Raw genomic sequence first — 18219 nt, 5'->3', positions numbered from 1 at the left:
ACTACAATTCCCATTATCCCTGACCACTGGTCCTGCTAGCTAGGGATCAAGGGAGTTGTAGGCCAAAAACATCTGGAGGGCCGAGGTTGAGGAAGCCTGGTCTAATCCTCTTTTGAAGTTAGCCTCCTGTGGGAGTCAGTTTATCAATGTGCTCTGTGAAGTATTTTTCATGACCCACTTTCTGAATGTTCCCTCTCACTCACCTTTTCTCTAAACTAAAAGGTTCTAATGTTGCAACCTTTCTTCATAGAGGAGTTGCTCAAGCCCTTGATCAGTCTGGTTCTCCTTTTCAGAACCTCCAGAAACATCTCTTACACACAACCATTGCTCCTTGGAAACACCTATTCATATCAATGTGGGGTTATGTTGGAGAACATTCTGACGGGTTAGACTAAATATTTTCATACTGACTAAATATTTTCTGTGTAAATTATTCTAATGAGGCACAGACGGACAATGGTTTATAAAGTTATTAATAGGACTAAAGCATTTTATTTATAAAACCTTCACAGCTGATCATACTAAAAGCCAGGACTGAAGAACATCAGGTCAGGTGGCCAAATGTGGCCCACCAAGCTCTATTATTATTATTATTATTATTATTATTATTATTATTATTAATTTCTATTCTGCCCTTCATGCGAAGATTACAGAGCGGTTTACAATAGAAAAACACAAAAATACACACCATAATAAAAAACAAAAACAATACACCCCCATTTAAAAAGCCATAGATTGCTTAATTAGCCGAAGTCCTGGGAGAAAAGGAGTGTTTTTGCCCAGTGCCTAAAGATATTTAACAAAGCCACCAGGCAAGTCTTCCTGAGGAGACTTCCCACAAACTGGGAACCACAGTAGAAAAGGCCCTTTCTTGTGTGACCACCCTCCAGACTTCTCATAGAAGAGGCACACAAAGAAGGGCCTCAGAAGATCATCTCATGGTCCGGGTCAGTTCCTATGGAGAGAGGCATCCCTTGAGGTACTGCATTCCTGAGCCGTTTAAGGCTTTGTAGATCAAAACCAGCACTTTGAATCAGGCCTGGAAACTAACTGGCAGCCAGTGCAGTCGGGCCAGGATTGGCGTGATATGCTCAAACCATCTTGTCCCGGTGAGCATCCTGGCTGCTAACTTCCACACCAGCGAAGTTTCTGAACCGTGAGGCTGCCCCACATATAACGTGTACAGTAATCTAACCTTCTTTTTCTGCTCGTTTCAATTTTCCAGGCTGCATCCACCCTGCAAAGGCCATACCCACCATTGGCCCTCCTTGCTCCTCCAAATGCTTTTGCCTGGCTCAAAGGTATCCAGAAACTCTGACAGTGTCTCTTGCTTGTCTGGACAGAGATGGCTGTGGGCATCTGTATATAAACTAAGGTGCTGTAGACAGATAAAATTTGCATTCATTGCTCCACCCACTTTAGCTCTGGCCCTGCCTACCACTGGCATGTGGCCCTGGGAAGGCTGCCCAGAGGAGAATGCAGCCTTTGTACAGAACAGAGTTCCCCACCCATGCTGTAGGCCTGTGTGTTCTCTTCCCCCTTAACAACAGCAAGGTAGTAGATCCTGTTCCTTAACCGTATCCTCAAAACTTACCAGTGATGTCTGCATGCATCTGCACAAAGAGAGGGTTCTTGCTCAGCCCACCACACATGAACAGAGTGTTGACATCGTGCCCTGCAGCTTGCATTGTTTCCACAATATGCCTTGTTCCCAGCTTGAGTGTGAAGAGAAAATAAACAACAATTAAGAAAAGAGGCTACAAGAAAAACAGCTGCTTAAAGAGTTGGTTTGTTGGCTGTTAGCACTGAGGAAGAGTAGAAAAACATGCAAAACACCTAGAAAAGATAATGGCTACAGTCGGATGTTGTGATTAACCATGCTTTATCGCGGCAAGATATGTGATCGGATGCTTTTGCATCTGATTTCAACTAAGCACAGTTTAGTGCTACAGCGCAAACCTAAACCATGGTTACATTTTATCTATTGTTTACTGAAGCAAGCTAGCTTCATAACCCCATTTTTTTCCTGCTGACTGATACAATAAACTGTGGTTAATCAGTAATGGAAATGAACACCTCTGAACTCTACCTTATTATAGTGTTGGGAGGGTGCAGAATTCAGACCAGAGGTTCACCTAGGCTTGTGCACATCATGGTAAATGACACTTTATCATGTTCTGAAAGCAGCCAATGAGAACCGGTTCCAGTGACTCTGTATTAGTGAGCTTCCTGGTTTTTTTCAGATTAAACTTCATATCCCCTAATCTTTCATGGTGAAATTCACAATGGAACAACCACATGCAGTATTTCTCCCATGACTGGCATCAGGCTTGGGACAAACACATACACAAGATTATTTATGTAGCAAACAGTTATTGATTCCCATAGCTTGTGGTGGTGATGGCACATGTAGAAACAGCTACAGTGGTACCTCGGGTTAAGAACTTATTTCGTTCTGGAGGTCCGTTCTTAACCTGAAACTGTTCTTAACCTGACGTACCACTTTAGCTAATGGGGCCTCCCGCTGCTGCCACCGCCACCGCATGATTTCTTTTTTATAATATTTTTTATTAAGTTTTCCATTTTAGCAATCCAATCAAGTCACATTAAATATTCCAAATTATACAAATACATATCATAAAGTCCAAATATTTTGCCAAATTATAAATTTTTGTTGGGGCTTCCCATGCTTCAAGTTCAGTGGGGTCCAATCATCTTATGTTTCTACTGCCTTGAGTTTCCGCTGCCGCGTGATTTCTGTTCTCATCCTGAAGCAAAGTTCTTAAGCCGAGGTAGTATTTCTGGGTTAGCAGAGTCTGTAACCTGAAGCATCTGTAACCCGAGGTACCATTGTATTTAAAAAAGGAAATTCAGGGAGGTTTCTACCCACTTCTCTTATTCCTGATAGCTAAACAGAACCTCCATATTCAAAGCCAAAATGCCACTGAAAACCAGGTGCTGGGGACAAACAAGAAGGGTATGACCATTACTTCCATGCCTTGTTCATGAGTTTTCTGGGACTTTATATATGTGTAAGCTGGAGAGTGGTCTTTTTTATTTTTTGGTAGACAGGTGATTTTCAGTCTGATCCAGAGACATGCAAGTTACCCATTGAAGAAATAACTGATAGTACAGGGAAGAAGATTTATTTCACTGAGTGCCCCCACCCAAGCAGGAAACTGTTGAAAGCACCAGAAGCACAATAGCAGGCAGGCAGTCTTCTGCCTTTTAGGAACCTTTTAATCAGAGCCATAACCACACATGGAAGTGTGAGTTGCTGGGGCAATCTCTGCTTGGAAGCCCGCTCTTCTGATAAATCCTATGCCACTGGCTTTGGTATTTTTCTACTCTTTTAACAAAGAACATCCACTTGCTGTTCACAGAAATAGAACTGCAGAGATTCACCTTGGCACTTGCTCACCATCGTTTTTGTGACATTTAATATACATCTAAGGCTCACACAATTCAAGATCAGACAAACATTACTGAAAATATGCGAGTACTCAACAAAAGCCCATGCTGCCTTCTTTTTCATAACAAGAGACTGTGGCAAATTAAGCCATGGAAGGATCAACTAAACTAATAAAAAATGTTACTGTGACGTCCCATGTGTAAAAAACAGGGAAATTACATTTCAAGATATAGTGGTGATGCCAACCAAATTCTGGTTTTTCTTCTTCCAGAATTCATTTAAGAATAGAATAGAACAGAATAAAATAAAATAAAATAAAATAGTACTGTATCCAAGAAAGTTGTCCCTTTCACATAGATACCACAAATCTGTTTTGGGGGTTCCCCCCAACGCTCCAGAGCATATGGGAGGGTGGAGAAAGAGGAGAGGGAGGAAAGTTCTGCTGCACAAGGGCAAGTCCTTGCACTGTACGGCACAACTTCATTGGTAACAACACTTAATATTTGGTCAGTTGTCCGGAGACAACAAGCGCTATATAAATGAATCAGGAGTACATGAGTTTCTCATGTCAGCTATGGATGTTATTTGACAAACACAGTTGTTGCATGAACACTGGTGTTACTCTGCTACTTCAATTTCTGAGTTTCAACTCAACATTTAGGACTGAAGAAAGCAAAAGCGTCAAAAGCAAAATTTCTGCTAAATCTACCCCTTGCCAGACCCAAACAGTAAGGAATTCCCTCAGCTTTTATGCCGAACCTCTTTTGAAGTATGGCCAAAGTTTACGGGAAGCTTTACAATCGACAGAAAATGTTTCTTCAGACCCAGACTGGTTATTTAAGAAGGGGAAAGCAAGTTAAGCTTCAGCTGTTTATTATGGCAGGATTGTGTTTCAAGGGTATTTTGGTTTAAGATAGGTAGTTTTGGCAAACTGTAGCAACTATAAGCTCAGCTAATGAAATCCATAATATCTTTACTGACACTTAAGACGAGTGCTTTAAGCCAGAGGGCCACAATTTCAATTATAAAGAATAAGCTTTTTAATATTTCTTTTAAATCTTGCCTTGAGAATACAAGTATAATTGCCCTTAACAGAAAGTTTCACGTGATCACCTCAATGATATCCTTTTCCTATCTCCACAATCCACATGTATGAACGTCTAGAGTATATCCCTGAATGTCAACATAGACACAAATGACCACATATACATATCACACCAAAGCCATGCCTGCCAAGGTTCCTCCTTAGACTTGCAAAGACATTTTTCACCAGCAGCATCTACCTCTCAGGCACCTGATGTCAGGTAAAGCCGTAGGTACGAAGCAGCAACTGAAAGCATTGTGACTGTTCTCCCAATCGTCTCTTTGCAAACATGGTTTCCAATTGGCACAGTTTAAATTTGGCACGAAATGCAAGCTATGCTGCTTTAAGTCCAGGCCAGACCACTTGGGAGCCGACAGGAGTTCCCAAATGGGGCCATTCCCTGCCAAAACCAGTGGAGCTTGTCTCCAGCGATGATTTTAAATTTAGCACTGAATATAAACCCTACTAGAATTGATTCCAATTATGAGCTTGGGATTGGAACCCCCCAGTGCAGCCAATGCCAGCAAGGCTTACATTCAAAGCAAATTTAAACAGCACCAAATGCAATCCCTGCTGCCAAAGGACCATTGGAACTACAGTGGTACCTCTGGTTAAGAATTTTATTCGTTCCGGAGGTGCGTTCTTAACCTGAAACTGTTCTTAACCTGAAGCACCACTTTAGCTAATGGGGCCTCGGGCTGCCGCAGCGCGATTTCTGTTCTCATCCTGAAGCAAAGTTCTTAACCCGAGGTAATATTTCTGGGTTAGCGGAGTCTGTAACCTGAAGCGTCTGTAACCCGAGGTACCACTGTACAAGGCTTAGCACACACTCCTGCTTCGTCTCTTAGAACAGGTATTGCATAGAGCATTGTTTAAATTCGGCACCAATTGCAAGCTCCTCTGTCTTCCTAGCTTTCAGGTGGTTGACAGGTAGGCAGGTCCATGATGGGATGACCACTTTTGGATCTGGCATACCAGATGAATGTGATCCTCAAGCCTGCATGATTCCCTACTTCTGGGCTCAGCCAGGGTTTGTTTAGCAAACTACAAACTATGAATTGTTCCACTGAAGATCAAACAAATCATGTCATGTTTAATGATGACTACCTTGAAAAACTTCAGAGCATCCGTTTTCCCCCTCCACTGGGTGGCACTGAGGTGGCGGCCCCAATGGCAATCACCTCAGAGAGCCATATGAAAATGGCATCTTTTCAAAACTGATGTGCAAATCTCTCCTGTATCCACAGAACTATAAGCAGTACAACCTTCTCATCCGACCAGATTTTTGCCCTTCTTCTGTGGCATGGCATTTGACCACAGCTGAATGATGCTATGGATTGGGAAACTCGTGATTCCTTCTCAGGCAAGGAGGAGGCTGTGTCAAAAGACATTTGTGGGCCATATAATTTGTGTCTCTACTGCTGACAGAAACATTTGTTAGCTTATGGGCTGAGCTGGGAAATGAAAAGCTTGGGAAGCAAGAAGTCAAAACTACCACTATGGGTCTGGCAAGCCTGCCTCAAAACAAAATAAGGCAGGGATGGAAACTGGATTTGGCCAGTAGGCCAGATCTGTAATTCCCCTCCTCTCTGCAGGTCAGCTTTTGAGAAGTGGGCAGAAAAAGTTAAAAGGGGATCCCTGTAACCTTGGATCAGCTGACTGACAGTACAGCGAGCCCCTGTGAAGGCAAGTGCCCAGCACCAATCCAGTTTGCCATCAATCCAGTTTGCTGTAACAGCCAATCAGCTGATCCACTGTTTTATAGGGAGTCCCCTTGAAGGCAAGCTCCCTGCACCATTGGGACTCCCTGAGCGGAACTGACAGGGAACCCCACTTCCAAATGAACAATTGGAATTACACTCCATATGGTTTGTATGTGTCCTTTGTTTGTAGCTGTGCCAATACTTGCCCCTCGCCAGATATCACATAGGGCATCAAGTGTGGCACAGGTGGCCTTGGTTTGTGGGGAACAGTCTCGTGGGCCCATCCCGGGCCTAATTAGGCCTGCAGGCCAAACGTTCTCCAGTGCCAATGTATAAAAACTCCAGGTCAGCAAGGGCAGGGATTATGGTTTCTGGGTTTGTAAAAACAGAACTGAGAGTTCAGCGCACCATGTGGATTGTAAATCAGGTGTTTGCACAGGAGGTGCTAATTATGCTGTAGCCATGAATTGCAAATTGTAGGCAATCTTATGGGTAGAACTGAACTTTGATTGAAAGCTCGTTGACTTTTTTCTCCCCCAGGGACTGTATTGCTGTACTGTATGGAGCTTGAACAATTTAAAATACAACATTAAAAACAATTTAAAACAATTTAATGTTCTACAAAGAAGACGCTCTAAAAACTATTCTTACAATTATCTGGGGGAGAAATGGTTTCCCTTAGAAATGAAGCCATTTCAATGCTGAACTAAGTTAATTTGACATAGGCATAGAAATATGCAAACTGTGAGACATCAAATGCAAATTTCTCCTTTTTCTGCAATGTCTCACTGAAAGTAAATAAAAGGTCAGCAATAAGTGGCAAAAGTTACATTTTTTTGCTATATTTTAAAGCTAAACTCATGTTCAAGTGTAGCAGACAACATGCAGCTTTGACTAATGCAAATACCAACTGTAAATTGATGTAATGTGTCTGTATTTAGTGCCGATACAATGTGAACTATCTACTAAAAAATAAAACCGTGTATTATTATTTTTTTAAAAATACCCAACATGGAAATTTGCACATTCTAAGAATTAGAGAAAATTACAGGTTCTCATTAGTTGGGTTTTCTGTTGCCTTAATTTACACTGCTACTACAGTGGTACCTCAGGTTAAGAACTTAATTTGTTCTGGAGGTCTGTTCGTAACTTGAAACTGTTCTTAACCTGCTGCTGCTGCGCCACTGGAGCACGATTTCTGTCCTCATACTGAAGCAAAGTTCTTAACCCGAGGTAATATTTCTGGGTTAGCGGAGTCTGTAACCTGAAGCGTATGTAACCCAAGGTACCACTGTACACAGAGAAAAGAACCATCTGTGAAGAAAAATCTAAGGAGACATCACCTTTAATTTTATATATTTTAATAATCGCTAAAGTAGGATACGGGAAAAGGGGACCAGTAGAGGCTTAATTTCAAAGCACAGTGCAGCCATGTGCAATGAAGCACTTGGAGAATAATAGATGGTTTTCCCAGGATATCCAACTGAGAAAGCTTCCACCTCATTAGCATAGAATAATGCCACGGTGCTTGTTTGGCACTGGAAAGCTGTTGCCTGCAATCTCTTTCATGAGACATTATCAGTAGTTCTTATTTTCCAAGAAAGCACTTGCATTTCTTATTTAAATTTAAAAGGGATGGTAAAGTACCAAGTGCACTGCCATTACGCTCACCAAAGAGGAGCAATAATAGGGCTAACAGTAATGTATTCCAGGTTCAGTCGGAGTAATCCTGTTTTTGTCGAGAGAACTGTTAAAACAAGTGGAATTCACAGAATCTGCCCTCACTGCTGGGCTTCGTGGAGAGCCATGATGTGAGGAAATGCGAAAACTAATCTGTATTGCCTGCACACCTTTGTGTGTGCCCCTCCCCCATCAGCAAACAGCAACAATTGGTATCGTCCAAGGTGACACAAAAACATGGCTGACTTGGACAGCGGGAAGCTAAAGAATTTCCGTTCCATAGCACGCCTTATCTCGCATTTGTAATGTGCTTGGAAGGCTGCAGATTTGCATTTCAATTGAACAGAATTCAGTTATACAGTTGACGACGAACAACATAATAGCTACTAATAGTTCACCCGCAACAGTTCAGACAGAAACAGAGAGGTGGACAAATGTACTCCACTTGTTCCGTCAGTCTTTAAAAAGGGTAGAAAAGAAAGCTGACTATTTTCATTCTGAAAAATATACTAGAAATTAAGCATAGCAACGAAGACTAGCAACCCATCGGAAGCCAACAAGGCTCAGCTGTCAGGAAGACCTACTAGCCATCATTCCATCCCTTGTGGAAAAGTAAGATGAAAATCTAATTAATTCCTAATAATTAAGAGTGTGCTTCTTATCTCTTCCCCTGTTTGTTTAATGGGAAAGTATGGTGGCCTCTTAATTATTGCTGTCACTAGGGACTGAAGTAACAGTATCTCGCTCCTCAAAAGTGAGTGAAATTCAGTTTCTTATATTTTACTTTATTGTCCTGAGAAGAAGTAGTCTGCCTTCTGGAGGTTGCCCCTAAAGAATGTAACTAAAAAAAAAAAAAAAAAGTAAAACCAATAGCCCATGTAGACCAGTCATGAGGCAGAGGAGTTATTTTTTATTATGTACTTTGTGTTTTTTATCTTGTATTTTTATGTTGTGAACCACCTTGAGATCTTAATTAATCAATTAGGTCTCCAGCGTAACTAAACTGATATTTTTCTCAACATTTCTCAGTAAACAGAAGTTTCCTGGTTGAACTCTTTCCAGCAACAACTTCAGAGGAGAGACAACTTTGCAAACTTAGGGAAATAAGGACCTTTTCTTCTTTTTTTGCGAGCAATCTTTAATATGAACAAAAGAATGAAATTTCCAAAATCCTGGGGGAACTTACTCTGAGAGGAAATTTCTTGGAAATTTTACTTTTTTATTGTGTCTGCTTGGTAAATAAATTCATAATTCATAATTGCAAACCAGTTTTGCAGTTGAGAACGGGATGAAGTAACATTGGTTTAAGTTCTTTAAAGGGAATAACGAAGGGAAGCATTGTAAAAGTGCCGGTTTTCAGTGACTTACTGCAATGGCCTGAATTGTGGCCAAGTAGATAAGAGCAAGATCATCCAGGTCTTGAGATAATGTCAGTCCAACCACCTGCAGAGAAAAAGAGGAGAAAAACTTGCTGATATGAGAATTCAGTATTTTCCAATTCTCTTGCTAAACAAAGTTCTAAAGTGAGTCCCAGGCTTGTTGCTGCAAGTTGCACCCAAACAGTCATAGGATAGCACCTTTCCTCCATCTCCTGAGATGGGCTACTGCATACTTAGATTGTCACCAGTTTAATGAACAATAACACAAATCCATCTGGTGATATTTTCCTGGTCAACTGCATTTTTAAACAGTATTCTCATCCCCATCCCCTACATCCAACATACTTTCCAATGAATTCAGTATATAGGTTCACAAACAGAGAACTGTTCATTTTACTGTGAATCCATCTTGGTGCCTCTCCAGATGTTTGGGACTATAATACCCAACAGCCCCAGACTGAGACTGATGGGAGTTGTGCAAGCCTGCCTTATTCCGCTGCTTCTAATTGTCACATTATACTTTATAGGTGGGATTCGCCTAAGGAACACCAGCAAGTGGAATCCAGAATGTGGCAGCTAGACTTGTGACTGGGAGTGGCCACCAAGACAGTATAACACCAGTCCTGGAAGACCTACATTGGCTCCCAGTACGTTTCCGAGCAAATTCAAAGTGTTAGTGCTGACCTTTAAAGCCCTAAATGGAATCAGCCCAGTATACCTGAAGGAGCATCTCCACCCCCATTGTTCAGCCCGGACACTGAGGTCCAGCTCTGAGGGCCTTCTGGCGGTTCCCTCACTGTGAGAAGTGAGATTACAGGGAACCAGGCTGAGGGCCTTCTCGGTAGTGGCACCCGCACTGTGGAACGCCCTCCCATCAGATGACAAACAAATAAACAACTATCTGACTTTTAGAAGACACCTGAAGGCAGCCCTGTTTAGGGAAGTTTTTAATGATTGATGTTTTATTGTGTTTGTAATATTCTGTTGGGAGCCGCCCAGAGTGGCTGGGGAAACCCAGCCAGATGGGCAGGGTATGAATAACAAATTATTATTATAAATTATTATATTATTACTTGTGTAATGGGGTTTTCTTCCTTCATTCCCTGGGCGCCCCGAAATTGGCTATTGGGGAGAGAACCCCCACAAAAAAACAATGCACAAGAGTTTACACTTGTTAATGTTAAATGTGGATTTAACATTTAATTGCTTTCTCTGGAAGAAAGAAAGCTGCTTTGGCAGAGAAGGTATTGCTTGTGCAGGCCTAATGGCTCATGGGTCAACATAAGGATGCAGGAAGCAGTGGACAGTATGGGAAAGTAGCCTTTCAGAAGGGATAGCACTCTTTTTTGTTTTCTCTGCTAACAGTTAATGTGCCTTCTCATCTGAAATTTGCTGCTTTTCTATACTTCAGCTGCTTGGCCAGTCCTACAGAAACGTATGAAGCTGTGCAAAGCTCAAAACTAATGTGATTAAAAATTTAAAATGTGTCAAAACATACCTCCTTACATTTCAGTCATATGATATGGGAAGTATCCTGAACTTTTGCATCCTAAAAAAAGTTCCAATTTCAACAGCAACAAATGAAAGGAAAATCCCTAAACTCAGTGGGATTTCTATTAAAGAAGGATGGTAATGTTAAAAATACAAACGCTCATTTCAAGCTCTCATTTTATCCCATTGTTCTGTTCTGACCCGTTTTCAAAGGCAGTCTGTTTCTTACCATGCCCTTTAGTGTAATATCTGCAAGGGGAGATCTGTTGCCATGGAAATCTGGCCAAACATGTAAATCAACAGTGAGGAAACCCACAGGCAAAGATTTCTTAATCAGATCCAGGTGACCGTTCAAGTATGTATATATACTTTGAGCACTGCAAGAAAAACAAGTAGAAAAGAAAAAGGGGTGTGGGAGAGAGGTTATTCCTCGAACATATTGCATGATCTGTACTCCTAAAACAGATATACACACAAATTATCAAAAGGCCTACAAAGCCAAATTAAAATATGGAGAGGGAGGTGAAGAGAAGGAGAAGATGATATCAATATATTCCTTTTCAGGTATGCACTGTTGAACAGCATGGGTAAGAATCAAAAGTGGAACTAGGATCTCATCATAGCAACACTTAAGAAGAGGTTTGCATCCTGATTCCAAGCACATTTGTTTAATCTCATTTAATTTGAGTCAGGCACTTGCCAAAGCACCAGCTAAGTCTCACTGACCACATAGATCAACGGCTAGCCCTTCTCCGACTACACCTACATGGGAAGTTTGAGAATTGCCGCATCTTGTGAAATCACCATGCATGCATGGGATTTAAACACAGAACGTTTGCACGTGGAATAAATCATGGGAATTTCTCATGAATATTAATGGCATTTTGCAAGCACAGTGCAAACACAGCATGCTCAGCAACGGAAGCCTTGGGTACAATCCAGAGAATCCTCAGAGTGCTTAATTTCCATTCATATCAGTGGAACTTAAAAGTGTGCTTAGTTTTCTCTGGAATGTACCCAGAGGGTGAAGCCAAAGCAAGCCAAATCCTACTGAAATCCATGGGAATTGCAATCTAGCCTTTGATTGCATGCACTGACATGCCAGTAAAACTATGCTACTATTACCACACTTTAGAAAGCTCTAGGAAAAAAACCTTGGGAATAGGCTTTTACAGACATCAGGGATGGATTTTTAAAATTCTACTGTTAGTTTTGCCTTCCAGGGAGTACAGAGAAGACTTCATTTTCAGAAAGGATGGTCAATAGGTGAGCATCTTCCTCTAATTACAATTGATTAGTCATTGTCTCAGTTTTGGAGGTCCAAATAGTGATATTCATTTAGCCTCTGCATGTATATTCAGTCATGCACTAATGAGCTCCCTGAGGGAATTTGGCATGTGTTTACTACTCTGACTTATGACCTCCTTGCAGCTGTATATTTATATTCTGCATTTAAGCATTCAGCTGCACATTGTTTCAATTAGGGCTTACCATGTGTTTGCTATCTGAGGATATCATTCAAAATGAAGTGCACTTGGAAAGCATTAAAATAACTAATTCATATCATTATTCACATACTTTAAAGGTTGTTTTATGTGACTTGTGGAGGAAAACACAGCAATAGCTTTGTAAGTTACTACAATTCCTTAGTAGCCTTATTTTGTTTCCATTTGTCTCTTTATGCCCATAGCCCTTCAACGAGGAAGATGGCAAGCAGAAGGGAGAAGAGGACTTTCCCCAGAATATGTGTGCAAAGCGCGCTTCCATTGAGATGGAGGAATAGGGGAAACCTGGTGGGAATATCTTGTCTCACGGCAATATCATAGCCCTAATCTTAAGTCACTAGATAGTTTGAGTTTAAATCGTTTAGGAAATTAAGGAAAAACAAAACTTCAGTTTGTAGGAGGCCACTTCCCCAAACCACAACAACTATGTAAGATTTATATAGCACTGTAGGCTGTTTACTTTGAAAAGCTTCACATAGGTATGAAAATATAAAATGGCTTTACAGTACGCCATGTTGACCAGCCTTCCCCAACCTGGTGGTATTGAACTACAATCACATCAACCACAGTGAGCATGTTGCAGATTGAGCTAACTGTAGTCCAAAACATCTGGAGGGCACCCAGCTGATGCAGACTATTACTCTCTAATCCAACTGGCAAATCCTCTTCAGCATCTCAAAGCTACTGAATACCCTTTCAAAAACAAATATACTCTACAGATGCTAGAGCATGAACCTCAAGTCTTCTGTTATTACAGCTATGCTATATGCACATCATTTCTATGCTTATGTTGTAGAATGGGAGTTGCTGGTGGGAGATCATCTCCTGTTTTAGTTCATAACAGCAGCAAGTTTTGAACTACAGACTGCTCAAATTCTTAACACATTAACTCCTTTATGCACTAGGACAGAGGTTTTCAACCTTTTCGGGTCCACGGCTCCCTTGACCAACTACATTCTTTCTGCGGCACCCCTGTGGGGCTCAGGGGCCCAGTTATGCCACCCCTTGCCTGCCGAGCTGGCAGCCCCTCACTCCTTTTTGAACACCCTCCCTTGTGGAGGGTTCCCTCAGCCTCCTCTCTTCTCCCCTCTCCTTGGGAGTCCTCTGGGCAGCCACGGCTGTCGCCCCTGGTCTCTGAGCTGCCCCATCTGCCCCCAAAAGAAGTGCCTCCTCACACTGCCCCACAGGGACCTGTGAAGCACTCCTTGGCCAGCCCCAGAGGAACCATTCACCTGGGCAGCTTGTAACCAGAGCTGCTGCAACAAACAGCTATGCAAGCCTTTGGGAGGCAGAGACGTGAGAGGAAATCAGAGGAGGGAGGGAAGGAAAGAGGGACAGAGGCCAGTGTTGCCGGCAGCACCCCTGACCATCACTGAAGGCACCATTGCACTAGGAACAACAACAGCAACAAAACAATGCCACTTTTCCCATCATTTACCAAAAGCTTACTAACTAGAGTATGATTCTCCATTGCTTTTCACTTTCTGACTCAGATAAATTAGCAAATTCCAAGCTTGACTAAAATTTCCTCTGTGCCCCCCAGCAAAGATGTCTGACTCAACCTTGCAAAAGTGGTCATAGGTGCCTTAACAGGTGGGTATAACATGATCAACCATAGATGTAATGTTCAAACTTAGCTACTCAGGACCCTCCTGGCTTCTTTCCATTCAACACAGCTACTTGATGTTCAAAGTAATATATAGAGAGAAAGGATGGTAATTTTATGTGACTTGTTTGCTATGTTTGCAACTATAAACTCACTTCCTTAAAGAATAGTCATCTGGAAAGCATTATAGAACTGCAATTGGGCACATGCCTGTGACAGTAAGTGCTATAAGTCTCTTTACCAACAAACTTCTGTCCAGCATCTTTGGACAGAATTAAGTGCAGCATCTCAAATGCACTTGCTGGCAGTGCAAGAGCTTCTTCTCTGTCTTATTTTCACTATGCTAAGAAATAGAGATATCACAGAGATTCATATTTCCTGTCTTGGAATACATGTATTGAGAGGATCTTACATTTGCAACACGGCAACCCCTGAATTTATCTCTGGGCATGGCTGTCCACAGAAATAATTGGGCAGGGAACAAAGTCTATGACTTGGCCTGACTATTCACAGCCTTTATATGACTGAACCCTACGCACCATTACGTTACATGGTTCTGAAGAGAACCATATAATGTTTTATTGTAAATTTGTTTAATTATATTACAGCTTTAAAATGGTTGTTGCCTGCTCTGGGCTCATGAAAGCAATATATAATTCTAAGTAATAAATGAATTAGACACATGGCAAAATGATTGGCTGGCCACTGATTAATAGAAGGATGAGAACCACAATCATTTCCAGCATGTAAACCACAGTGTAATAGGCTGGCAGAATTAACATGGCTGCACTGTTGCTTTTTCTTCTCTTACACTTAACAACCTCACAGGATGAACATATGTAATGCCTTTGTTCCTTTCTTTTTTTCTAGACATCTACTCATGTCTAGAGCAAAATGCCAATAGCAAGGTAGCTCAAGTTATACCTCACCCCTAGAATTTAACACCTTCACATCTGAAACGTGAAATTCTGCTAGCCTGAGGCTGCCTAAGGTTTGGTGCATATGCTGTCCTACATGGAAACCCGATCTTGACTTAGAGAAGTCTTTGATGTGCAAAGCAAAAAGGCCAGGCATACTATTTGGCATTAGGACAAAAGTATTGTAGCCTAAAGGTGAATGTTCAGAGGACCAGAGTTTCAACCATTTATTCTCGCATTACCTCTATTATTACATTTGTAAAAGCTCAGATGGAAAGCTGGCTATAGAAATGATTTCTACGGTGGCAATTTGATAAGTGAAGCCATTTTGCAAAGGCAAAATTCGTGTCCAGGTAAACAGCTCCAGAGAAACACTCAAAACCTAGACTGCCCAAACATTCGTAAGGGTATTTTACAAGGACAAAATGGCTGGAAAAAGTCAACTTCTGGTGACGTCAGCATGTCAGAAATGCCCACGTGAACCAGTCCTCAGGTGTTCAAAACAAGAAAGATTGTATTCCAGAATGGGAAGGTTGAAAAGCCAGCTTGGAAAGGGAAACAACTTAATATGGTGAGAAGCAGCCCAACCCACATCCCAGCTAAGCTGGAACATTCCAGCTGAACTAGTTTCTGGAAGGCTGCCAAACTGCTGTTTCTAAGACAGACTGTAAAATGATGAAGAAATAAGGATGGTGACCTGGCTGCAGATTTTGTCTGTAGCTCTAGGAACGCAGCGTGTCCTTGGACGACATGCTCTATCTTTGGGGGGAAAAGAAAAGTAAGACAGAGATGAGTGTTCATATCAGTCCATAATATATGGTAAGAGTTTCATGTGTCTTGACTTTTTAAAAAAAATAATCAAATTTAACTGTATTTAATCCGGTTTTCTAGTGAACTTAAAGGAAAACTATATACTGTGTGTATTGCCGAGTTGTGTGCGGTTATAATGTTAGCAGCCAGTTACATGGATCACACAGACTTGTTTCATGATTTTTATGCAACTATGCGTTCAAAAGATGTGCACAGAAATTAACTTCTGGCTTGCTTCATCCTATGCGCCAGTCTAAGCTACAGCAGCATATACAGTGCAAGCAGGGACTTGCACACCTACTGCTGAGAAATGAAATGCTATGCCTGAGAACGGGCTAGCTTTGCTCCACATTCCAGGACACACTCCCTTACTATCAAACATAAATGCGTGTGCCAATTGACACACACACACAAAAACAACAACCACCACAGCTCTCCAAAGTAAAAGTGCTGGAAATTCTGCCGCACTCAGTTCCACTAAGCACAAGGTAAGCAGCCTGGTAATTAAACTAACATATAACTGCCCCCCACCCCCCTCTAAAATGACCCAATTTTAATGCATACCCCTTGACCTCAGCAACTCTCCTGGTAAGAAAGCCTAGCGCCCGTTCATTACCAACAGAACAGTCTGAGCAAAAAAATGATTAGAACAGGATGGGTGGAACTGCGGCCCATGGGCACTTTCATGCTTTTATTTTAAATAGTTTATGTCTCAGGTTTTTAAAAAAGTTAATAACGATACAAATATTTGTTCTGGCTCCTTTATCTCCTGATGTAGGGAGAAGAGGCTATTTTGCCTCAATCTTTCTTCTGTTGAGAATCAGAAGGACATACCATGATAACATGGACAAAGTTTCCCATGGCTTATGAGGAACCAACATTATAACTTCTATAATTACCAGTAATGCATCAGTTCTAGATGACTGAATGATTATAAGATTTGAACGGACACGTTCCCTTATCACAACTAGCCCCAGCTAGCTTGTAGCTTTATCAGAATTACTGGGATTCCCACTGCAGTCCATACGATCCCACTAGCTCCCAACACATTTGGAGCTTAGCAGCGATTCTTTTTTTAACTCAGACCCTTTACTGTGAAGAGAAAGCCAAACTCACCAGCTTTCCTGTAGCACTCTGGCCTCCCTCGTTTAGCCAGAATCCCGGCACCATAGCTGAGTCATAGGGCCCCCAAACTCCAGGGACAAACACAGGGGACTTGCTTATCTGAAGAGGGAAATTAAAATCCAAATACTTAAAAGTTTCACACACATCGTGTTCATGTTAAACCAGCCATAGGCAAACTGAGCCCTCCAGATGTTTTGGGACTGCAATTCCCATCATCCCTGGCCACTGGTCCTGTTAGCTAGGGATCATGGGAGCTATTGTCCCAAAACATCTGGAGGGCCAAGTTTGCCTATGCCTGTGTTAAACACTATCTACCTATGTAATTGGCTCCTCGTGGTGGCAGTTACCATGGAGCTGCATGATCAATTCCTACACAGGGAGGAAAACATGATGGCAAAACATGTGAAAAAATGCATCTGAGGAAATAAACTTAACTGGACAACTTCTGTGGCAGCAGCAAATAAATAATAAACTGGGCATGAAGTTAGAGGGGTAAAGATATTGACTCATTACTAAAGCTAGCCCAGTTTCCCCCATATTTTGTTAAAATTGGCACCAATGTCAGAAGCTGTCTTTGAAACAATGACTTTCTACTTACTTAACTTTGAAAACTGAACAGCAAGAGTTCCTGCAATTATTTCAAAAGGTAACATCTTTCCTGAAACTGGATTTTTTAAATTATTATTTAAAAAATGAAACCCTCCTTCCAGTCATGCTTAGGGACAGTGGCTGTAAATATGAATCTAAAATGTGTTTTCTGAGCAGTTTCAGGAAGGTCTAAATATTATGTGTCCTACTCCATTATTTAACCACATTCCATAAATTATTATTGCACTGTTCCCAAAGCTACCTTGTGCCTCTGCCAGCACTCAAAGGGAAAGTCCAATTAAAAGACTAACTGGTACTTCTGGGAAACCATCAGGTTTTGAATATCTCCAGCCAGGCTTGGTATTTTAGAGGATACCCACAAGAATTTGCCAGGACAGGATATTTCCGTCTCCCTAGCTTGGCTCTAGTTACACACTTAGATGTTCATATCATCTTACAACTGAAATACCATTTGTATGCATTCCAAAAAACTATCAACAAACGTGTGGCGCAATTAAGATTTGCACATCAATACATCTTTGGGCACAGACAATGGGTGTGGACATTTTATTCTTCACTAGGGATCATTTTGTCCTTCTCCCAGAACATCTATAGGGATAAAAGGAGGTTCTGGGATCTGGCTGAGGGCCATTTGCTCTTTCCAATAAATCTCTCCAGAGTTTCAGATATACCCACTCACCCCAGATTTCCCCTTCCCACAATATGTGATCACTTTCACTGAGAATCTGCCCAGTCAGAAAAAGATAAATGCATGTCCTTAAAGAATAACTGATATTACAATATTATTTGTACAATATTTTGTGGCCTATTTGGACACTTTATTCATGTTCACCGTTACCTAAGAAGGAGAATTCCAGAAAGCAGCAGAATAAAGGCTGAAATTACATTAGATCTAGGT

The 18219-nt window shown here is 41.5% G+C and overlaps 1 protein-coding gene across 2 annotated transcripts in view; it reads right to left on the bottom strand.

The window, feature by feature from the left end:
• FGGY (FGGY carbohydrate kinase domain containing) overlaps positions 1 to 18219 on the bottom strand; it is a 138287-nt gene that overhangs the window by 35385 nt on the left and 84683 nt on the right. For both annotated transcript variants that reach the window (XM_081011826.1, XM_081011825.1), the window contains exons 9-13: positions 16704 to 16811; positions 15475 to 15536; positions 10979 to 11126; positions 9248 to 9322; positions 1595 to 1715 (exon numbers count right to left, since the gene is read on the bottom strand). In XM_081011826.1, the coding sequence (XP_080867952.1) occupies positions 1595 to 1715; positions 9248 to 9322; positions 10979 to 11126; positions 15475 to 15536; positions 16704 to 16811 (514 nt within the window). The remainder of the gene's footprint in view (positions 1 to 1594; positions 1716 to 9247; positions 9323 to 10978; positions 11127 to 15474; positions 15537 to 16703; positions 16812 to 18219) is intronic.

Source organism: Podarcis pityusensis (assembly GCF_964106645.2).
Source record: "Podarcis pityusensis genome assembly, chromosome: 6".
Classification (NCBI taxonomy): Eukaryota; Metazoa; Chordata; class Lepidosauria; order Squamata; family Lacertidae; genus Podarcis; species Podarcis pityusensis.
This window is presented reverse-complemented; position numbering and strand designations above follow the sequence as displayed.